Source organism: Mus musculus, chromosome 11 (assembly GCF_000001635.26).
Source record: "Mus musculus strain C57BL/6J chromosome 11, GRCm38.p6 C57BL/6J".
NCBI classification, from domain to species: domain Eukaryota; kingdom Metazoa; phylum Chordata; class Mammalia; order Rodentia; family Muridae; genus Mus; species Mus musculus.
Genome location: NC_000077.6, coordinates 21,126,371 through 21,151,204, shown reverse-complemented (window position 1 = coordinate 21,151,204; position 24,834 = coordinate 21,126,371). Strand labels below are relative to the sequence as shown.

General features: G+C 39.0%; 1 protein-coding gene across 2 annotated transcripts in view; it reads right to left on the bottom strand.

Annotated features, from left to right (window-relative positions):
* Positions 1-877: 877 nt before the first annotated feature.
* Positions 878-24,834, bottom strand: part of Peli1 (pellino 1) — a 59,045-nt gene continuing 35,088 nt past the window's right edge. The window contains exons 2-7 of one of the 2 annotated variants that reach the window (NM_023324.2): positions 15,020-15,159; positions 10,512-10,641; positions 8,548-8,649; positions 4,093-4,290; positions 3,759-3,947; positions 878-3,248 (exon numbers count right to left, since the gene is read on the bottom strand). In NM_023324.2, coding sequence (NP_075813.2) covers positions 2,682-3,248; positions 3,759-3,947; positions 4,093-4,290; positions 8,548-8,649; positions 10,512-10,641; positions 15,020-15,090 — 1,257 coding nt within the window. In that variant the 5' untranslated portion in view covers positions 15,091-15,159 and the 3' untranslated portion in view covers positions 878-2,681. The remainder of the gene's footprint in view (positions 3,249-3,758; positions 3,948-4,092; positions 4,291-8,547; positions 8,650-10,511; positions 10,642-15,019; positions 15,160-24,834) is intronic. The other variant, XM_011243746.2, reaches the window with a different exon arrangement.

Genomic DNA, 24,834 nt, shown 5'->3' with positions numbered 1-24,834 from the left:
CTTGAAAGTTCATTTAGGCAAAGTACATACAACCTTTTTTCCTTTGGCCAAAATACAGACATTTCTTCACTTCTTTACATATTTATTTTAGGTGCATGTGTGTTCAGGTGCGGGCACTCACAGAGGTTAGGAGAGAGCACTGGATTCCCGGAGGGAGCCACAAGTGATGTAAGCCACAAGAATGGGGCTGGGAGATACTCGCATCATCTGTAAGAGCAGCAAGTGCTCTTAACCACTGAGTCATCTGTCCTGTCCCTGAATGTCTTTTTTTTTTTTTTTTTTAAAGATTTATTTATTATATTTATGAGTACACTGTAGCTGTTTTCAGACGCACCAGAAGAGAGCATCAGATGGTTGAGAGCCACCATGTGGTTGCTGGGAATTGAACTCATGACCTCTGGAAGAGCAGTTGGTGCTCTTAACCGCTGAGCCATCTCTCCAGCCCCTGGATGTCTTTAATACGGAAGAGTAAGCATAGTGCCAAGTGCAGAAGCACTATTTAAAGTGCTTGAACAAAAGCACCCAACTTGGGATTCTATTTCCCCGAGGTTTAAAAATTTGAGTTTCATAGTTAAGTGAACCGTCTTATGTTTTCTTTTCTTAGCTGATCGGAGAGAAAGTTCAGGACACAGAATCTTTATCATCATGAGTATAATTCAGGAAGCTCAGCTGCCAACTCTAACAAGCCTAACCTCAAAAAGGCTTTTATGTTGCCGCTGCTATGATGTCTTCTAAGAGAAACAGATATTTAGTGTTACATTAAATAGAACATCCTATACATTTCACAAGACTATGTCAGAAGCTGGGGGCTGTTTAGTCAGGGATAGGCTTCCCATTCTCAAATGTGTGAAAAGGAACCCACACAGACAAATTCGCATAGCTATTTTGAAAAGTATTTACTTAGTTTGAATAAATTAATTGCAAATAAAAATTAAGCTACAATATAGAGCCTCAACAGAAATGACAAAACACAACACAGGACTTGGTTTCCTTGCATTGGTCACAAAGTTTGTAACCAGAAAACTTCAAATCAACGAAATTTCCTTGAAAAAAGGGTAATAACCAGCAGCTACTGATACATCACAGATAACTTATAATACAGATCTTGACATGCATTTCCTGAGTGAACCCAAATGATAATTTTCAAAACAAGAAAAATTGACAATAAAATAAAATAGTTCATGGCTTCTAAGTGACTTTTTTTGTTTTAATTTTTTAAAATCAAAACGTTAATGTAGTAAGATAAATTAAAGCTATACTACCACATACAAAAATTTGACAGTAGTCAATTATTATACAATTTTTCAAACTTAAGGAAAAGAAGTCAAAGGACTGAAAGATGATTCCGTCTAATCTACAGTGTGCTGATTTCTACAAGTGTTGAAAGGGTTTGGTGTAGTGCAACTGTCTGTACTTCTGGTGCATTTAAAAAGGCTACGGTGAGAAGAAACTGTCCTGCACAGCACATATGGAGGAAGAGAACAGCAGCCCCTGCGGTGTGTCCTCACTTTCATCCGCTAAGCAAACATTTCCATGAGTCACACTGAGGCCAGCTCCTGAGGAGTCAAGCCCACAGTTAAGGCTGGTCTGCTGGGCTACAAAGGGAGGTACCATTGCAGCCAACCCTTTACAGCTCTAGATGTTCTAATGCCTGGAATAATCCAAATACAGAATAATTAACAAAACACTTTTTATTTAATTTTTCTAGAGCAAATCAAGTAATTTTCTTGTTAATTTCTTCACTTTCTCATAGGATTTTTTTCTTTTTTCTTTTCTTTTTTCTTTTTTTTCTTTTTTTTTTTAGAAACAGTGAACAGATGAACCACAGTTTATATCCAAAAAAATAAACTTGCCAAATGTTGCTGGCACTAAAAACAGATCAGTTATCATGGGAGAAAAATAGATCATCTAGATTAAATTGCATATTCAAAGGAGCATATAAAACGTTTCTTAGCATTAACTTTTGTTCTAGTACTACACTTGAGAGAAAGATTAAGGAAAAAAACCATTTTCTGGTTAACGTCAATATGGTTAAAAACAAACACCTTTTAGACAATGGTAATTAATATGAATCTGGTTTTATGAAATATTCTGGTTTTATGAAATATCCCCTAATTATGGGGCTGGGGGGGGGGGAAGCTCTCCTGTCTTTCTCCTTAACTTTGCAAACCTTTGAGCCTTGTGCTCACTACCCTACCACTCACACCAAATGTGTGACACCATCATTACCATGCTAGCCTATCACAACATTCTAAGGTACTTTCTATGATAAAGATAAATAGAAAAATTAATATACATGTTGCTGTATTTTACAATGTCTGCAACAAATTGTAAACTAACATAGTTTGAACCAACAGACCCTCAGTTCTACAGCACAACCTCTCAACACTGAGGGTGGGCGGTGATTCAAGAACACTAAACAAAGGAAGGCATCAAATTAAACTATGTCTTTTTTTTCTCAAAATAGATTTTCAAAACTCAGAGTTCAGAAGTCTGGAACTTTCAAAAATTCCTTTGCTTGAGTTTCCCAGATTTTTCTCAGAAATTGCTTATAAATATTTAAAAAATTCTTCATCTTAATGCAAATGACCAGAGCAGAGAAACTTACATGGACAAGGGGTCGGTTAGCAAACCCAATCACTTAGCTTATAAACTTACAATGCAGTCCTGGAGGACAGCTGCTAGTCTAAAGGTCCTTGGAAAATAAGTCTGATATAGCCTTGTTCACCAGCCAACTGATGTGCACAGAAGGGGCAGGCTGCATGAAAAGTGTGCGTACCATGAGGAAGTGGGATCTGGGACCAGTAAGCCGTTGTCTTTTCTGAACACACGTGCCCACAGGGGCTAAAGGCATGGGTGGGAGGGCCGGCGTCCACATAAAATCCAGCTTCACATCCAAGCCACAGAGGGACATAGGGACCAACAGACCTACACATAGGACATTCACGATCTTTGCCGTCACGTTCTTCTTTGTTTCCCCAGTTATGATAACCATGGACATGGCCGCAGTTTAGATATACCCATGGTTGCTTTTCATCTACAACATCCTTCCTCTTCATACTGGGGAAGGCTAGTGTGTTGAACCCTACAGGGCACTGCGGCCGAGCTGCATTGATCTCCTGTCTTAAAGCTTCTAAGTGCTTCACAGTAGGAGTATGGGAAAGGCCTTCTGCAGTACGCCACAGCAAGGTTGCACCACAAAGGTCAATTAAGGAGCCATCTTGTAGCTGATTGGTTTCAATTTCCACCTGAAGGAGAAAAGAATCAACACCGAAGTTACCACTGTGTTCATACTCTATCTTCAGTATGTCCTAACAAGACAGGAGACCTCCAGGGTTGCATGCTAAACTTAAGAAAGTTTCTGTTTGTATGTAATTTGGAAATAGAACTTTAAGTAGCAGTTATAAAAAAATGCTAAATTTGAAAATCAACAATAACACACTGAATAGTAACTTCTCTCTTTCTATCCAAAAGGCAACATGATTTAATCATCTGAGTAATCAACAAACCTAGTTAATTTTAGTTAGTTAAGTACAGTCAAGGACACAAAGAACAGAAGCTTAAACTCTCCTAACTGAAACAAACACTACCCTCTCGAATTAGTATTTGGAAGTCTGTGTTTGATGGTCTCAGTTTTTCTGTGTCAGCATCATGTCTAAGAGTTTTGCTGAAAAAAAAGCAAGATGCATACACACTGTATTTAGTCCAACTTAAACTCTGTTTACTGTAGAAAAAAGAGGCTACATGTAAGTACTTACCATCTTTCCTCTCTGCTGAGCTGATCTGGTTTCACGCAGACTGAAGACGTTCCCACATACTGATATTTCTCTCCATATTCCAGGTTTGGAGTCTTCTGTGAACCCATTACGTGGATGCATCACAAGAACTCCATTAGTGGTCAAGCCATCCATCTGCCCATCAGATGTCTTCCACTTGGCAGCCTTCTCCTATAAAATCAACAATAACAAACTGAAATAGTAACTTCTCTCTTTCTAGCCAAAAAAAGTGATAGAAAGTGAGTTTCTATTTATGTATAATTTGGAAGTAGAAACTAGTATAAAAGAATGCATTAGGGAAAAAAAAGCTTTTTACCCCAAGAAAGATGTTTTTTGATGAATCAAACCCTGCAGCATAAATCCGAGCTGTAAAGGGGGGACTGCGCTCACATATGATCCTACAGGCAAATCTTGATATAGTGCTTTGTACTGACTGCGTGTCGGAATTACTCTGACTTCCAGGAACGGTGTCAGTTACTACAAAATCAATAGGACTTTCAGTTGACCGACCAATCTAAAGGGGAAAAAAAAAAAGAATATAAATTTGTTTCAACGAACACAGTGGAATCCATCAAGAAAGGGATAATGTGAGAACATTAAGCCTCTGAAATTGCGAAAGCTCAAACTTAAATGCTTCTTCTAGGTTACCAGCTAGCTGTCAGTCCTTACTTTTGGTTGTGCTTGCTTTTAGCAACAAGCCTCTTCTCCAACCACTTAAGCTGATAAGGAACAAGACATCATATTTAGTTATTACTAAACTTTAAAGTGCCTCAAAGGTACTTTGTTCCAAGGTTCCCCAAGAAAGCACAGAAAAGGAATTCTATACCGGCTATAGGATTTGTCATCTACCCAGGTGGTCTTTCATTTCTGAGCAGTAAGGTTTCTAGCTGGAGCCCTGGGTGAGGCAGGGGTCAAGCTGAACCATTTGGAAGTATTAGCCCATGAGTAAGTTACCTGCATCTTCAGAGTAGAAGGGGAAAAAAAGGAAATAAATGGATGTCACATGATAAGAGTGACATGTATAATGGAAAAAGTCATCAGTTCTTTAATATATTACAACACAGTATTATACAACTTAATGATGGCACTTAGAAAACACCAACTCTCTACAAACATGATGCCTTTGAGTGTATGTCGGGGGAGAAGGCTTGCTGTAGTCCCTAGCTCCACAGGATAACCTAGAACGCCTTAGTAGTGGGGATTACAACTTTGTACCATAGTGTATATTTTCTATTTTTCAACAGGAGACAGAAATTGACACAAGATTTGCCTTAAAAAAATCAATCTAAACTAATTTCTTGTTAGATCTATGCACCACGTGATAGATCAATCTATCACACTTCATACAGTTTATCTGACAGCCTTCTTTTTTTCTCTCCATGATGCCTTTGTCCTGGTTGTTGTCAAAAGTCCTACTAAGTGTGGTAAGGAGATACAGATGACAAAGAGGACCGTGGAACTTCTGTTGTGTCCTCCTCCCATCAGCAGTCTGCACTTTGTACTTACACAGGAGGACAGCACCTAAACAGTTAGCTAGACGGGAATCTGAATCTACCTGACACACTCCATAGGAATGGTCTTACACAGTTTCCCTTCTCACAGTTAACTTACTATTACTAGACTGGTCTCTTGGGCTTCATGGTACAGATATGCTCAACTTTTCATAGGGGCGATGCTTGTAGAAATTAATTTCTGATACTAGAAAATTAACTTAGGGAAACAAAGAGCCAACTACAAAGATTAGAGGTAAATAAATACAAGATACTTTTTGAAGTTAATTTTCAAACCTATGACCAAACAGATAACCTTGATTTTTTCATCTTTATTGCTTGTTGATAAAGATGTGGAAAATATTTACTATTATGCTATTTAACCATATGTTATGCTACTTTCATCACTAAAGATGCTGTTTATTTAGTTTAGTAAAAAAAAAAAGAGAGAGAGAGAGAGAAACAAACACCCATATTCTAATACTAACTGTAAAGATACTATTCTTTTTTTTTCTCCTTTTAAATCTATGTCTCATTTACAGGGTTAGAGGAGAGATCAGCCTCAAAAATATTTTGCTAGTGAATTAAGTACATCTCTGGGCCTGTTCATTGAATATTTATGAAGAAAAATGAAAAAATAATTGGGACAATAATTTTAATTGAATAATAGTCAATTCTAGTTAGGTTTCTTTAGAAAATCTAATATTGACAGAAAGTAACAAGAATTTTATGTCTTCAGGTTTCACTGCTCTATAATCTATCAGCATATAAAAATAAATATCAGTACCAGAATGGTTCAGAGAATGGGAGCCAGACAAAGAGATTTTATTATACCAGTATGTCTTAGTCAGGGTTTCTATTCCTGCACAAACATCATGACCAAGAAGCAGTTGGGGAGGAAAGGGTTTATTTGGCTTACACTTCCATACTGCTGTTCATCACCAAGGAAGTCAGGACTGGAACTCAAGCAGGTCAGGAAGCAGGAGCTGATGCAGAGGCCATGGAGGGATGTTCTTTACTGGCTTGCGTTTCCTGGTTTGCTCAGCCTGCTCTCTTATAGAACCAAGACTACCAGCCCAGGGATGGTCCCACCCACAAGGGGCCTTTCCCTCTTGATCACTAATTGAGAAAATGCCTTACAGTTGGATCTCATGGAGGCTTTTCCCCAACTGAAGCTCCTTTCCCTGTGATAACTCCAGCCTGTGTCAAGTTGACACAAAACTAGCCAGTACAATTGACCCTTTGTCAACTTGACACACAAACACATCACTAGTAAGCCTCAACCCTTAATGTCTTATTCATCCCCAAGATCTAAACAACTTTAAAAGTCCCACAGTCTTTACATATTAAAAGACAATTACTTTAAAATGTCCATTATCTTTTAAAATCCAAGGTCTTTTTACAATTAAAAGTCTCTTAACTGTGGGATCCACTAAAATATTTTCTTCCTTCAAGAGGGAAAAATATCAGGGCACAGTCACAATCAAAAGCAAAAATTAAACTCCAACTGTCCAATGTCTGGGATCCAACTCACGATCTTCTGGGCTCCTCCAAGGGCTTGGGTCACTTCTCCAGCCCTGTACTTGTAGCACACATCTTGTCTTCTAGGCTCCAGCTGCCTGTACTCCACTGCTGCTGCTGTTCTTGGTGGTCATCTCATGGTACTGGCATCTCCAAAACGCTGCTGTCTTCCACTGTAACTTGGCTTCAACAACAGCCTCTCATAGGTTCTCTTCATGGTGCCAAGCCTCAAATCCTTTGCATGACCCCTTCAGTCCTGGGCCATCAATTGCAACTGAGGTTGTACCTTCACCAATGGCCTTCCATGGCCTCTCACAGTTCCGAGCCTCAGCTGCTCTGCGAGACCCCTTCATGCCTTCAAAACCAGTACCACCTGGGTGACTCTTACACATTACCAAGCCCCACTGTAGCACAAGGTACAACCTTGGTTATCTCTGGAACACAGCCTCTTTGTGCTCTCAGAAAACACTTCCCAGAAGATGTCACCTCAATGATGCTGGTCTGATCTTAATCACCACTAATTTCTTAGGTCCAGCTAACCAGCATCAATAGTTCCAGTAATGCAAAGTTTTTGCTTTAGTAGTTTTGGTATCTTGTTAATCACAGATGATTCTTCAGGCCCAGCTAACCAGAACCACAGAATCTTCACAATCCAAAATAGCAATGGCCCTGAAAAAGTCTTTAATTTTCCCTCTGACATTTCAAAAGCCAGGCCTCCATCTTCTGCACTGTTTTCAACATTATCTTCCAATCTCCTACACAATGTCTGACAGAGCACTTAACACCGAATGGATCTTCTAGCCCAAAGTTCCAAAGTCCTTCCAGAGTCATCCCCAAAACATGGTCAGGTTGTCACAGGAATACCCTACTATGCTGGTACCAATTTGTTTTAGTCATGGTTTCTATTCCTGCACAAACATCATGACCAAGAAGCAAGTTGGGGAGGAAAGGGTTTATTCGGCTTATACTTCCATACTGCTGTTTATCACCAAGGAAGTCAGGACTGGAATTCAAGCAGGGCCTTTCCCCCTTGATCACTAATTGAGAAAATGCCTTACAGTTGGATCTCATGGAGGTATTTCCTCAACTGAAGCTCCTTTTTCTGTGATAACTCCAGCTGTGTCAAGTTGACACAAAACTAGCCAGTACATAGTAGCTCTGCCCAGACGTGTGCTGAAAACCAAATCCCTACTACTGATGTCAATAGTTAGAAAATTATCTGTAATTTTTGTTGCTCAGAGAGGAAGGTAGGAGGTAGTGCCCCCTCCCGCCACCCCCCCCCCAGGGGTCCGAGGGAGAGACTACCCTCTGCACTCTGCAGAGGAGGACATGGGGGCACAGAGTAGCTAAATGTTTACCAGGAGTTTAGGTCCCTCGGTCCCTTCCCCCTCTTCTTTATTTTCTTTTTATTTCATGTGTACGTATGAGTGCCTGTATGCATATATGTGCACCATGGGTGAGCCTAGTGCTCTTGGAGGCCAGAAGAGATATCAGATTCCCTAGAACTGGAGTCCCAGGCAGTTATGAGCCACCTAATGAGGGTGCTGGGAACCCGAGTCCTCTGCAAGAGCAGCAAGTGCTCTTAACTTCAGAGCCCATCTTTAAACCACACTGTAATGACATTTAAATGAGGTTAAAAAAATCAATACATATTTTAAACATACAGCATGAAAGCATAATATTTAATCTAGTCATAGCAAAGTCACCAACAACAGATTTTTAACTTTTTTAAAGAAAAAAAAACAATAATGTTATAGTACCTGAAACATATCAGTGTTGCTGTCATGAGTATATTCAACCACCACCGTCTGGGCTCGAGATAAAGTATATGATATGCTATGCTGGTCCTTGTTGCTTATTGCCTATGAATGAAAGGGTTAACAGCAAATATTAGCAGTCATTAAATCAGAAAAATATCTTCATTAAAGAAGGTAAAATGTTCTCTCTGTCTCACACACACACACACACACGCTGGAATTTTGGGTACAGGCAAGAAACTCTATATAACTTCAATTGTGGTTTCCTCAGGTTGAGGGAATATTTTTTAATAGTCATGGAACAAAAACATAAATTTAAGCTTCTTAAGAATCTGTGTTTCTCTTAAAAGCACTTTAAATTCTAAGGGAATTAATATCAAATACCACATGGAAACTAAAACCAACATCCATCTCTGATAAGGAAAAAATTCAAAATCTTGCAAGAAAAAAATTTTTTTAAAGTGACATAAAAATTTATATATACAGTTAAGCTAGAATTATGAGTTCATTTTTCTAATCCTACAGATGACAAGTTTTATCATATTCCAGATCAGATACAGAAAAATCTACAGGATGATTAAACATTACAAGAAGAAATAGATGTATTTCTGATGGCCATATTTTTGACTTATCCTAAGCTGAACTGCTCTCCTAAAAGAAGTGCTCAGCTTCGTTTTCATATGTTAATGAGTTGAAGATAATATCAGAAGGGGAAAACCTAGTTATTGCACAAAGAAGGTTTTATAAGAGGAAAACAGATAAAAAGATACAAGAGTAACTACACATAGTAAAAAGGGGAAATGTTTGTTTTTGCTTTTTAGGTAATCTGTAAAATAGGTAAGGCCTTTTGAAATTCTAATATTAAAAAATTATTTTTCAGCCGGACATGGTGGCGCATTCGCTGCATACACATACATGCATGTGCACACACAAAATGAGAAAGTATTTTAGAGGTAGATTATAAACATCTCCTTGCCAGTGGTCCTCAACCAGAGACCAGATTAAACACCTAAGAGGCATTTGAAAATACTTAAATGCGTTTGACTGTAACAATAATGGCAGTGATTAAATGACTTTTAGTACACGGGACCCAAGAATTTCAGTATCTTGTAATGCATGGGACAGTTCTGCACAATGAAGATGTGGTACATTCCAGATGCGCAAATACTACAGAGCAGCCCAGACTGAGCTGCAGCGTCTACTGAACACACGCCTTCTCTACAAAGGAACAGGAGGAAACAGGTTAGAAGACCAGCCCTTCTACAGACTCTTCGGCTCTCAAACAGTAATCAACGAGCAGCCAAATCAAGGCTTGATATCTAACTTTGATATAAAACAAGGCTGAAATCTAATCAACTTCAATTTACCAGTTCTAATGCAGCTCATTTATTTAACCTAACAAGGACCTAACATAGATGATGTAATGCTTATGTACAACTTCTAGAAGTCAAGGAACTCTGTAATTGTTCTTATCTGGACCCCACATTACTGAATTAATTCAGTCTGTGCTATAAACTGGAAAGAGAAATTCCAAGGCAAAATGAGGACTGAAAACTTCCTCTACTTTTACACTGACTACTTTTAAACTTACGGTTACATTTCCTCACCTGGCCTCTAAAACTTGGTGAGGAAATGAAGTGGGCTGGGAGGGCTGACAAGGCCTCGAGGGTGAGAAGTTACACTGTGGGCACTGCTGAAAATGTGCTCCCATTGCACATGGAGGTGGGGCAAAACATAAGCATGTCATATGCCAAGAAGAAAATAAACCCAGAGAACTCAGACAGCCTTAGAGAATCAAGATATTTTCTTTTGATTTCTACCTGCCTCTGGTCTGTCATTTTTAATGCGGAATTCCATATGGCAGCTTTTCAAATACCATCAATTCAAAACAGAAATGTGAAGCACTGCAGACCACACATAAAAATATTTCAACTTTCCAAGTTAACTTCTTTACAACTTTATCTTACCTTGGCAGCCTGAGGAGTACATGCAATGTGCACGGTGCTAGGCTTCACCCCATTTGCCTTAGGTCTTTTAAACAAAGCAAACCTACTTTTCCTCCTTCCTCTATCACCGTTTGGGAGAGATCCATTATATCTGATAAGAAAGGAAAAAAAAAGTTTAGCTGGTCTCTTGTAAGGATCACACTACTATGAAGCAAAGTTATTGTTTGCCTCCACGTACATTCAATCCTTGATGACCGCAGATTCCTTCTAGCAACTGCTCATCTCCAGAACAGCTGCATGGGTCTGAATCAAAATGAGGATCTGTCTGGCTATGTTTTGAACCACATAGAAGTATTGTACACAGCTTTAAGTTATCTATATAAGCAAGAACTGAGTAACAGAAATATTGTGATATATTTTAAGGTATATTTTTTTGCAGCAGTAATTGAAACAGATTCTCCTTTAATTGTGAACCCAACACCATAATGCTCAACTTCTGAAACAAGCAGTGTCTGGCCTTGTAAAGTCCTAACTACCTGAATAGAGCACTGGTGTGTTGTCAGCTCCTATCCAACTGAGTTTTATTCCAACTATGTTACATCTACATCTGCTGCTTCACTCTTCCAATCATTTCTCTAGAGCACATGTTAATCTCATGGCAAGCAAGTAAGACATATAAAACAAGTGCGGAAAAGTGAAAACAAACTTAAACATCTGGGCATGTATCACACACCCAGGAAGCACTGAACTCTACGTCAATTAACCCTACACTCAAAAGCAAAAACAAACAAAACCTGCTAGGTTAAACAGGCATACAGCAATTAGTTTTCTCAAGTCCCAGAATGACACTGGCAAACCAGAATATGAATCCATGTATGACTGCTACATATGACATAAGCTGAGTCACCTGGGAGGAGGGTGTCTCAGGGAAGAACTGCCTCCATCAGACTGACTGTGTAGAGGCATTTGAGGGAAATGGAGTATAGTCTGTTGTGGGTGTTCAGAAGACAGTATGAGCGGCATTAATTATTGATTATTGATACAGCAGGGTCCAGCCCAGTACAGGTGGTACTACCCATGGGCAAGTGGTCCTAGGTTATGTAAGAAAGCAAGCTGAGCAAGCCAGTAAGTAGCATTCCTCCACAGTCTCTGCTACAGTTCCTGCTTTGAGCTCCTTCCCTGGCTTCCTGTGATAATGGACTATAAAGTATAAGTGGAACAAACCCTTTCTGCCACAAGTCAGTTTGGCCAGTATATGACTACAGCAATAGAAAATTAAGTAGAACACCATGTCCTTGGGGCTGTATGTGTGCCATTCCTACTGCTCCCTTGAGACGTAAGCAGCAATTCAACAATAATACTCCTTGTTCACTGTTTCTTCACCCTAATGAAAATCTTTACCCTCTCAAATATAGCTGCTCTATCTGAGCAGAAATGAAGTAGAAAATAGGGAAGGATTTGAGGATGATGGAGGTGATTACAAAATGGCCTGAAATAGTAATTAACAAGGAAAAAGAATCATATTTCAAAGCTGAGGAGTTCATTCAGTGACTGCCATATGTAAAAATTACATAAATTTGAGCAATGCTTACCATGCGCCAGGCTGAGTCTGGTCCTCAGCACCGTAAATGCAGGGAGAGATGGAGGGAGACAGCGAGGATGAACTATGTGCTCAGATAGAGTCTTGCTATCAGGTTCTGTAAGGGGGGGCTCTCCTGGCTAAGACACTGTTTTAGCTCATACATTGTCACCAGACCTACTGTAGGTTCGTTACTGCCCTCACATTGTCTTCTGAAGGGCCTCAACTAATTCCTCTTCCGAATGCCTCTCGACCACCTTGTCCAGTTCACTTCTAGAATCATATTTGTATTTTAAGCTACCAAGAAAATACAAAGGTGATTACTACTGCTAACGCTTAGCTGATTATTATTATTGTTATTATTATTATTTTTTTGTTTTGTTTTGTTTTCCGAGACAGGGTTTCTCTGTGTAGCCCTGGCTGGCCTGGAACTCAGAAATCCACCTGCGTCTGCCTCCCAACTGCTGGGATTAAAGGCGTGCGGCACCATGCCCGGCAGCTGATAAATTTCTAAATTTAAGACAGCTTAAATTGTATTTTAAATTTTAAATCACCCTTTTTAATAGTTCACAAGTTTTCTAGCAAAATAATTTAATCCTTAATACTTTTTCTTAAAAAGCTGTTTATCATTTAACATTATTAAAAATCTATGTAGCCCTAAATTTGCAATACTGTGTTATGTGTGTGTATTTTTTTTCTTTTTTACATACATACACATACATACATACATACATACATACATACATACAGTTTATGCTGTGGGTACAGGTATGTGCTGTCTGTCATATCCAACCTAAGTTTGGCCGAGTTTGGCCAGTATGGTAACTTGGTCCCAGGAATACCACTAGTACTGAGGGAGAAACATTGGAGCCTAGGAGGTATGGCCTCCAGTCAAGAGTCATAAACAGGAATTGCTGAGGTGGCTCACTGCTAAGAGCACTCGTTCCTTTTCCAGAGACCCTAGGTTCTTCCCATCGCTCACATGGTGGCTCACCAACTGCTGTAATTCCAGTCCCAAGGAATCCAAAGCTGCCTTTTGGCCTCTCTGGGCATCAGGCATATATGCAGGCAAAATACCCAGACACATGAAGTTAAATTTTAAAAAAGGTCATAAATAAACAAGAAGCTATAATAGTCTGACTCTCAAAAGCATAACTAAGTCTAGAGAGCCAAACATTTAGTCAAAAAATAAGTACCAAGTGGACAGGAGATTCCATAATTTTCAGTTTCTAGACTTCTTAGCTAACAGACTGCATCTATGTTTTACAATTCCAGGTTTAGGTTAAAGTAACTGAAGAAATGCAATTTCCTCTTCTTCACTCTTCAGTTGCTTTTTTAAATGAACGAGGTGACTGTTGAAGTAAACAGATGTGTTGTGCTTCAGAGTCAGTTTACTGCTCCCTCAGGGCTATACAAGTCTGCTTATCAAGAAGTATAAACAAAGCTGGTCCTTATGCACAAATTAACACTTTCTCAGAAGGCAATAGAACAAATATACACTAAGGCACATAAAATTACCTGAAGCAGGAAAGGGAAAGGGTCTTTTGGTAGTTGGCCAAGTAGTTAAAGAAAATGTTTCAAAAGAATGGGAGAGGGCTAGCAAGATGGCTCAGTGGGTAAGAGCACTGACTGCTCTTCCGAAGGTCCTGAGTTCAAATCCCAGCAACCACATGGTGGCTCACAACCACCCGTAATGAGATCTGATGCCCTCTTCTGGTGTGTCTGAAGTCAGCTAAAGTGTACTTATGTATAATAAATAAATCTTTTTTTTCCTTTTCCATTTTTTATTAGGTATTTAGCTCATTTACATTTCCAATGCTATACCAAAAGTACCCCATACCCACCCACCCCGACTCCCCTACCCACCCACTCCCCCTTTTTGGCCCTGGCGTTCCCCTGTACTGGGGCATATAAAGTTTGCGTGTCCAATGGGACTCTCTTTCCAGTGATGGCCGAGTAGGCCATCTTTTGATACATATGCAGCTAGAGTCAAGAGCTCCGGGGTACTGGTTAGTACATAATGTTGTTCCACCTATAGGGTTGCAGATCTCTTTAGCTCCTTGGGTACTTTCTCTAGCTCCTCCATTGGGAGCCCTGTGATCCATCCATTAGCTGACTGTGAGCATCCACTTCTGTGTTTGCTAGGCCCCGGCCTAGTCTCACAAGAGACAGCTACATCTGGGTCCTTTCGATAAAATCTTGCTAGTGTATGCAATGGTGTCAGCGTTTGGATGCTGATTATGGGGTGGATCCCTGGATATGGCAGTCTCTACATGGTCCATCCTTTCATCTCAGCTCCAAACTTTGTCTCTGTAACTCCTTCCAAGGGTGTTTTGTTCCCACTTCTAAGGAGGGGCATAGTGTCCACACTTCAGTCTTCATTTTTCTTGAGTTTCATGTGTTTAGGAAATTGTATCTTATATCTTGGGTATCCTAGGTTTTGGGCTAATATCCACTTAATAAATCTTAAAAAAAAAAAAAAAAAAAAAAAGAATGGGAGAGAACATGCAAATCCTTTTCCCAGGGTGAGGACAAAGTAAAGCCTACTCAGTGCGTTTACAGTGGGTTTTTATCTATTTATTTATGTGTGTGTGTGTGTGTTTGCTTGCAGGTCAGAAGAGGGTGCCAACATCTTTTGGATCTGGAGTTACAGGCCACTGTGAGCTTCCTGATGTGGGTGCTGGAAACTGAACTCAGGTCCACTAGAAGGTAAGGGCAGTGAGTGCCATTACTGTTAGTCTCTGAGCGTCTCTCCAGTCTGCATGTAGTATTTCAATGCTTACAAGGATGGCATAAATACGGTCACTAAAAAATTTTCTTATAATTAGCTTTAAATTCTTCTGGATACAGTAAGGTACAAATTTTTAAAAACAAAGTAACAGCAATTCTAACCCAGAGACCAAAATGAGCACACCATACTCAGTTCTGTTTCATCATGCAGAGCTCTTACCCTAAGACAATGAGTTCGCCATATTTTACTGGGGCTTTGGAAGGATGATTTTCTTGATCAGGAGAAAACATGAGCTTGGCTGTCTTTCTCAAATCTCTGTTCACTGGTCAGGAGCCTTGAGACACCTTTTGCATTATTTCCTAAAGAGAAAAAGGTTTTGTTAATAACATGAACAATGATTCCAGTTTAAATAGAGTATTTTCCAAGTCTTCATGAACACAGCAAGAAAATCACATGAAACACATGTCAATGGTTCTGTATTTGACACAAACAGATAAATGTACATTTGTCTGTCTGCCACTTTACTGAACAAAGTTGTCCATTTCCCTATTATTTCTACAAAGTATAATTAAAGACCCTGGATAAAATAATGTAAGCAGATATAGAAAGCTTTTTCTAAATATACGAAGGGAGGGAGCTGGCAGGATGGCTCAGTGGGTAAAGGTGCTTACCTTTGACTGAGGTTTGATCTGGGACCTCACGTGGTGAAAGGAAAGAACCAATTGCTGCAAACTGTCCTTTGGCCTCGACATGCACAGCATGGTACATGTAGGCACATAATAAATAGACATGAAAAAAAAATATAAGAAGATATAAAAATCTGAGAGAGGCAGAACAGTAGGGACTTCGGGATCTAGGGAACAAGAAGACTGAATTTTCTGTGCTCCCTTTGACTAATATATGCCAGACGAGAAACTAAGGAAGCCAGCAACCTGGAAATATGAACTAGTACAGACAAAACCAAAAACATGCTTGCTTTTTGTTTAAAGGAACAATAAAGTGTCAGCTTGGTAGAAAGTTCTGACTATAACTATTCTACTGTAGCCAAATACTACAGAAAATACCCCATTCTTACCAGTCAGAGTTGAGTGTGGAACCTTGATAATTACTGGAACCACAAAAGAGAGATTGAAAAAAAAATCACAGTAGGATGGTGTCATGCAGGCTTGGGAAGGAGCCAAGGCGCTTACTTAGGTGCACAAGCACACTTAGGTGGTCAATCCCAGTGACGACACTGGAGACTACAAGGATGAGCTCAATTCCACATGCACTCAGCAGGAGTAAGAACCTGCCCACAGAGGTTGACTAGAGAACCTACACTTTATCTGCTATCAGTAACAGACAGAAAGACATGCACTTTGCTGATCAAGCAGAGTCAGGAAATGTCAGTACAAAGAGAAGGTTTAGGTAATATACAAATTCTCCAAACAGAATCTGAAAATACCCAGGGTTCAACATATCATCCCTACAAATGAAGAACTAAAAAGACTTAAAGCAGAAGAGGTAACAACAGGGGACAAGACTGAGACAAGGAAATCTAAGATTGCCCAACAGAGTAAGATGCAGCCATGATAAAAATGCTCCAAGAAGCAATTACAATACATCTGGGGCAGTGGGGATAAAGTAAAAGTCTCAACAAGCAAACAGAGGACATAAAGTGGAAACCTCCAAACCAAGACACATACTAAACTACAACAAAGAGCCTCTTGGTAGACTGGACAACAGAGTAGGCAGAGCCTCCTGGGTCTGCGAGACTACAGCAAAAGAAGCTAAATTTATATCACTGGAAGAAAACCTGCAGAGCTGAAACAGTACTCAAAGAAATAATGCCTGAAAACAACAAATCTGGGACAAGAAATAAAACTACAAATGCATGAAACTAAACAGTTCTGTCTCTAGATAACCCAAAGATCTCAGCATCAAGATAAAAGTTCTAAAAATGGAAATCAAACAAACCAAACAAAAAACCAAACAAAAATAAATGGTATTTTATCTCCAGTGAAGAAGCTATTAGAATGACAGCATATGTCTCATAAGAAACCACAAGATCCATAAAACAGTGGTTTAATATATTTAAAACTTTAACCATTTATTGGAATTAAAATATAATACATCATTTTCCCCTTCCATTTCTTCCCTCCAATTCTTCCCACACCCCCTCTTGCAGCTATCAAATTCATGGCCTCTATTTCTCTAATTCTTGATACATACATACACGAATATAACCTGTTCAGTCTATTTAATGTTGTTTGTATGTATAGCAGTAACTGTCAACAGAAGAATCTGTACCCAATAAAACCAGAGGGAAGGACTTAAGACATTTTCAGGTAAAGAAAAATTTGAACAAGAACTTGCCAGTGGTATGTCATAAAGGAATGACTAAAGGGGATTGCTCAACAAAAAGAACAGCTAACAGGGTAGCAAAAATATAGGTAAATATAAAAAGAAATCTCTCCTTATATATTTTTTCAAACTATAGCATTAGCAAAGCATGGCTATTCCTTAAGTCTGAAAGTGTTACATGAATACCCATACTTGACTGACAGCATATAACACAGCTACAAGTAGTAGCCTGTGTTCTAGTTGTAGCTCTTTAACCAAAGCAATCTGATTTTTCTTACTCTAAAAATAAAGGGACTAAAATAAAGAGAATGAAGGAAATTTTGGAGCTGGGAAAAATATAAGCAAGCCCCCAGCCCTAGCCTGAGAACTTAACTAGTAAAATGTGCACTGCTCTATTATTCAGGATAGGTTATAGCCTTCCTAACACTGTGACCCTTTACTACATTGCCTCATATTGTGGGGACCCCCAACTGTAAAATTATGTCATTGCTACTTCATAACTGTAATTTTGCTACTGTTATGAATTTTAATGTAAGTATCTGATATGACTAGAAATATTTATCAGTAACGCTAAACCTGCAGTCACAGGAACAAGCTCAAACTCAACTTCTACTCTTACCTCTAAATATTCTAAAGCCTAAAATAATTCAGTACCATCAGTACTTAGATAATTAAATGATCCAAGATTAACAAGATTACGTTTTCTTTTTCTTCTCTTTCATTTTTCCTTCCCTCCCTCCCTCCCTTTCAGGACAGGGTTTCTCTGTGTAACCCTGGCTGTCCTGGAACTGTATAGACCAGGCTGGTTTTGGTGATCCCAGCACTCAGAGCAGAGATCCACCTGCCTCTGTCTCCTGAGTGCTGGGATCAACACCTGGCTGGGATTAAATTTTCTTAAAAACAATCAACTGACATTGAATGAGCATTATTAAACTGCAAATAAAATGTGCCACAAGTATCATTTTTCTTTCAGTGCAATTCTTGTACATATTAATGTCTGTAAAAGACATTAATTTTTTTTTTACAAGAAGGCCATTGTCTATATAATGGGTCAGCATTTTTAACACAGATAGTGTTTTGTATCCATTTCCTTCAACTATTCTCTATGTAGTCTTAAATCTGAGTAAGATATGTAATTTTTCAAAACGATTTCCTGAATCATTCAAGTATTTAGTGTGGATACATATACAAAGAATGTCCTATAGCCTCAATCACCAGTTCTGCTTGTTGTCATTATATTAGCTGGGCTGACACCATGCACACAGTCCTACCCCAATTTGACAGCACTTAGAATTTGAAACACCACCATTAATTCTACCAAGACACGAGAAAAATTTCCTTGGTAGTGACCACCAACAAAATTTTTAATAAATGTATACTTATTTAAATAATGGAGGGAAGAAAGGAACCCAAGGGGAAAAACATGGTATCACACAAAAGCAAATTCCTGGTACCATCAGAAAGAAAACATATATTAGAAATGTGAGTCCCGACAGTTCAGGAAGAGAAGTTCCATGTACTTCTTGAATGTGAGGCAAGAAGAAGCTGTAGGGAGTCTTTGTGACTGGGGGAAGCAGGGTTTACTTAAATGCTCACCACTCCAACCCCAAATCATTGTATTCACTATGTTACTGGAAAATGTATTTTTAAAACAATCAGAAACTCAAATATGCTTGTTGTTCTCTGTCATTTCTAGCCTGTATTCAGCAATTTTAGATTACTTAAATTACTGAAGTGGTTATATATGTTTATGAAAAAGTAACAGAAATTCCTCTATTAAGTATTAAAGTAACAAAATATTTAAAGGAAGGGAAAGTTTGGTGAGACTTAGCAGCTATTCAGGATACAAACATAGGAAAAGTGCAGGGGATTCTAGCTCCTAAGTTATCAAACCAACACCATTTGTTCCCAACGCCTGCCCTTTATAAGAGCTAATGCTGGGTTGTCTTTGGGCCAAGTACTATCCTAACCATTTGACACGTGTGATTTCAACCTCACAACAATCATAAGAGATAGTAACTACTGTAAGGTTCAATAACAGTAAAGAACACAGACATGACAGCTCATACTCTACCACTGTAAACTGCTGAAATATTATGCATAAAAGAACACAAGGGGGAATTACACTTGGAAAGTAGGTTAACCAATAACCCAAACCACCTCAACTCTGCACATTGAAGCACAGCCTGTATAACTGGTTTTACTGTCCACCAGCACAATCTTAAGAATGAACCTCTGAAAGTTGAGTGTGTACTAGAGACAAAATTTAAGCTCGGGGAAAATGAATAAAATAGATTTCCCCCAACTACTTCAAACTATTATTAATTTAAGAAATGTAAAAGTTAGAACACCAAGTAATATGTTGTATTATATTGCCATTGTTATACATTTTAGGCATAAGAAATAATACTTTTTAAATAGGCTATGGAAAAAAGTAGCACTAAATGATGATCCCGAGCAGTTAAATTCCTCTTAGAACTAAGTTACAAACATTTGCTTAGAAAAGCAACAAAAGTCACCTTCTGTGAGACACAGAAGAAATAAGGAAACATTACATTGGCACAATGCAGCTTCACTCAGCTATAATGGAAAATGAAATGATATTACCTACAGGAAAATGGAGCACTGGAGGCCATGCTACATGAGATAAGCCACCCTCTTCCTCATATGTGGAACTTACACTAAAAAGATACAAATATGCAAAGCTGATCCTGTGCCACAGCACTTCATACCCAAATACCGCCAGGAGAGAGCTGGTCTCTCAGGAGTACCCACACACCTGTGAGCACAGGTAGGACTACCACTTCTGCTCAAATTCCTGGCCCAAGATGGACTCCCCACAGAGCGATAAGAACACAGGAATCAAGGAACAGCCAGGGACAGGATCCTTTAGGTCGCCTTCTGCACACCAGAGCTGACCCTGTGCCACAGCTCTCCATACCCAAATTCCTCCCAGAGAGAGCTAGTCTCCCAGGAATACTGACACACAGGCTTCTGGAGGGACAAGTCACAGTCAGAGACAGGAAGAACAGCTAACACCAGAGATAACCAGATGACAAGAGGTAAGGGCAAGAACATAAGCAACAGAAACCAAGGCTAGTGCTATCATGAGAATGCAGTTCTCCCACCATAGCGAGTCCTGGATACCCCAAGACACCAGAAAAGCAAGACTCTGATTTAAAATCACATCTCATGATGATGATGCTAGAGGACATTAAGAAGGACATAAGTAACTCCCTTAAAAACATACAGGAGGAGCTGGGTGAGGTGGTGCACGCCTTTAATCCCAGCACTCGGGAGGCAGAGGCAGACAGATTTCTGAGTTGGAGGCCAGCCTGGTCTACAAAGTGAGTTCCAGGACAGCCAGGGCTATACAGAGAAACCCTGTCTCGAAACCACCCCCCCAAAAAAACCAAAACAAACAAACAAACAAACAAACAACAACAAAAAAACCCATACAGGAGAACACAAGTAAACAGGTAGAAGACCTTAAGGAGGAAACACAAAAATTCCTTAAAGAATTACAGGAAAAAAACAACCAAACAAGTAAAGGAATGAAATAAAACCACCGAGGATCTAAAAATGGAAATAGAAACAATAAAGAAATCACAAAGGGAGAAACCCTGGAGATAGAAAACCTAGGAAAGAGATCAGGAGTCATAGATGCAAACATCACCAACATAATACAAGAGATGGAAAAGAGAATCTCAGGTGCAGAAGATACCATAGAAAACATTGACACAACAGTCAAAGAAAATGCAAAATGAAAAAGCTCCCAACCCAAAACATCCAGGAAATCCAGGACACAATGAGAAGACCAACCCTAAATTTAATATATGGAAAAGAGTAAAGACTCCCAACTTAACGGGCTAGTAAATATCTTCAACAAAATTATAGAAAACTTCCCTAATCTAAAGAAAGAGATGCATATAAACATACAAGAAGCCTACAGAATTCCAAATAGATAGGACCAGAAAAGAAATTCCTCCTGTCACATAATAGTCAAAACACCAAATGCACAAAAAAGAAATATTAAAAGCAGTAAGAAAAAAGACAAGTAACATATAAAGGCAGACCTATCAGAATTACACCAGACTTCTCACTATAGACTATTAAAGCTAGAAGATCCTGGACAGATGTTATACAGACCCTAAGAGAACACAAATGGTAGACCAGGCTACTATACCCAGCAAAACTCTCAATTACCATAGATGGAGAAACCAAGATATTCCATGACAAAAACAAAATTACACAATACCTTTCCATAAATCCAGCTCTACAAAGGATAACAAATGGAAAACGCCAACACAAGGAGAGAAACTACACCCTAGAAAAAGCAAGAAAATAATCTTCCAACAAACCCAAAAGAAGATAGCCAAACAAATATAAAAATAACATAAAAAATAACACGAAGTAACAATCACTATTCCTTAATATCTCTTAACACCAATGGACTCAATTCCCCAATAAAAAGACATAGACTAACAGATTGGTTGCATAAACAGGGCCCAGCATCTGTGGCATATAGGAAACACATCTCAGTGTCAAAGACAAACACTACCTCAGAGTAAAGGGCTGGAAAACAATTTTCCAAGCAAATGGTCCCAAGAATCAAGCCGGAGTAGCCATTCTAATATCAAATAAAAGCAATTTTCAACCAAAAGTTGTCAAAAAGAATAAGGAAGGACACTTCATACTCAGCAAATGAAAAATCTACAAAGAACTCTCAATTCTGAAAAATCTATGCTCCAAACGCAAGGGCACCCACGTACATAAAAGAAACTTTGCGAAAGCTCAAAGCAAACATTGCACCTCACACAATAATTGTGGGGGATTTCAACACCCGACTCTCAGCACTGGACAGACCATGGGAACACAAACTAAATAGAGACACACTGGAACTAACAAAAGGTATGGACCAGGACACATGCTCCACTATGTTCATAGCAGCCTTATTTATAATAGCCAGAAGCTGGAAAGAACCCAGATGTCCCTCAACAGAGGAATGGATACAGAAAATGTGGTACATTTACACAATGGAGCACTACTCAGCAATTAAAAACAATCAATTCATGAAATTCTTAGGCAAATGATGGATCTGGAGGATATCATCCTAAGTTAGGTAACACAATCACAAAAGAACACACATGATATGCACTCACTGATAAGCGGGTATTAGCCCAGAAACTTAGACTACCCAAGATACAATTTACAAAACACATGAAACTCAGGAACAAGGAAGACCAAAGTGTTGATACTTCGTTCCTTCTTAGAATGGGGAACAAAATACCCATGAAAGGAGTTACAGAGACAAAGTTTGGAGCTGAGAAAGAAGAAAGGACCATCCAGAGACTGCCCCACACAGGGATCCATCCCATATACAACCACTAAACCCAGACACGTTTGCATATGCCAGCAAGATTTTGCTGACAGGACCCTGATATAGCTTCTTGTGAAGCTATGCCAGTGCCTGGCAAATACAGAAGTGGATATGTTCACAGTCATCTACTAGATAGAACACAGGGCCCCTAATGAAGGAGCTAGAGAAAGTACCCCAGGAGCTAAAGGGGTCTGCAACCCTATAGGAGGATCAACAATATGAATTAACCAGTACCCCCCCAGAACTGTGCCTCTAGTTGCATATGTAGCAGAGGATGGCCTAGTGGCCATCAATGGGAGGATAGGCCCTTGGTCTTGCAAAGATCATATAGCCCAGTACAGGGGAATGCCTGGGCCAGGAAGTGGGAACAGGTGGGTTCAGGAGCAGGGCGGGGGGGGGGGGGAGGGAGGAGGGTATAGGGGACTTTCGGGATAGCATTTGAAATGTAAATGAAGAAAATATCTAATAAAAAATATAATATAAAAAGTTATGGATCAAATGAATTTAACAGATATCTATAGAATATTTCATCCTAAAACAAAAGAATATACCTTCTTCTAAAATTGACCATATAATCGGTCACAAAACAGGCCTCAACAGATACAGGAAGATTGAAATAATCCCATGCATCCTATCAGATCACCACAGACTATGGCTGGCCTTAAATACCAACAAAAACAACAGAAAGCCGGCATACACATGGAAGCTGAACAATGTCCTACTCAATGATAACTTGGTCAAAGAAGAAATAAAGAAAGAGATCAAAGACTTTTTAGAATTTAATGAAAATGAAGGCACAGCATACCCAAACTTATACAACACAATGAAAGCAGTGCTAAGAGGAAAACTCAGCCCTGAGTGCCCCCCAAAAGAAACTGGAGAGAACATACACTAGTACTTAACAGCACGCCTGAAAGCTCTAGAACAAAAAAAGCAAATACACCCAAGAGGAGTCAAAGGCAGGAAATAATCAAACTCAGAGCTGAAATCAACCAAATAATAGAAACAAAAAGAACTATACAAAGAATCAACAAAACCAGGAGCTGGTTCTTTGAAAAAATCAACAAGATAGATAAACCTTTAGCTAGACTAACTAGAGGGCACAGAGACAGTATCCAAATTAAGAAAATCAGAAACAAAAAGGGAACAACAGAAACTGAGGAAATTCAAAATATCATCAGATCCTACTACAAAAGCCTACACTTAACAAAACTGGAAAACCTGGATGAAATGGACAAGTTTCTAGACAGATACCAAATACCAGTTAAATCAAGATCAGACAAACCATCTAAACAGTCCCATAACCCCTAAAGAAATAGCAATAGTCATTAAAAGTCTCCCAACCAAAAAAAGCCCAGGACCAGATGGGTTTATTGCAGAGTTCTATCAGACCTTCAAAGAAGACCTAATTCCAATTCTCCTCAAACTATTCCACAAAATAGAAACAGAAGGTACTCTACCCAATTCATTCTATGAAGCCACAATTACTCTGATACCTAAATCACACAAAGACCCAACAGAGAACTTCAGACCAATTTCCCTTATGAATATTGATGCAAAAGTACTCAATAAAATTCTTGCAGACCAAAATCCAAGAACACACCAAAGTGATCACTCACCACCATCAAGTAGGCTTCATCCCAGGGATGCAGACATGGTTCAGTCTATGGAAGTTCATCAATGTAATCCACTACATAAACAAACTCAAAGAAAAGAACCACACGATCATTTCATTAGATGCTGAGAAAGCATTTGACAAAATCCAACACCCATTCATGATAAAAGTCTTGGAAAGATCAGGAATTCAAGGCCCATACCTAAACATAGTAAAAGCAATATACAGCAAACCAATAGCCAACATTAAACTAAAAGGAGAGAAACTTGAAGCAATCTCACTAAAATCAGGGACTAGACAGGGCTGCCCACTTTCTCCCTATCTATTCAATGTAGTACTTAAAGTCCTAGCCAGAGCAATTAGACAACAAAAGGAGGTCAAAGGGATACAAATTGGAAAGGAAGAAGTCAAAATATCACTATTTGCAGATGATATGATAGTATACTTAAGTGTCTCCAAAAATTCCACCAGAGAACTCCTACAGATGATAAACAACTCAGCAAAGTAGCTGGATATAAAATTAACTCAAACAAATCAGTAGCCTTCCTCTACTCAAAGGATAAACAGGCTGAGAAAGAAATTAGGAAAATGACACCCTTTGCAATATTCACAAAAAATAAAAAACATCTTGGTGTGACTCTATAACCAGACAAATGAAAGATCTGTAAGACAAGAACTTCAAGTCTCTGAAGAAAG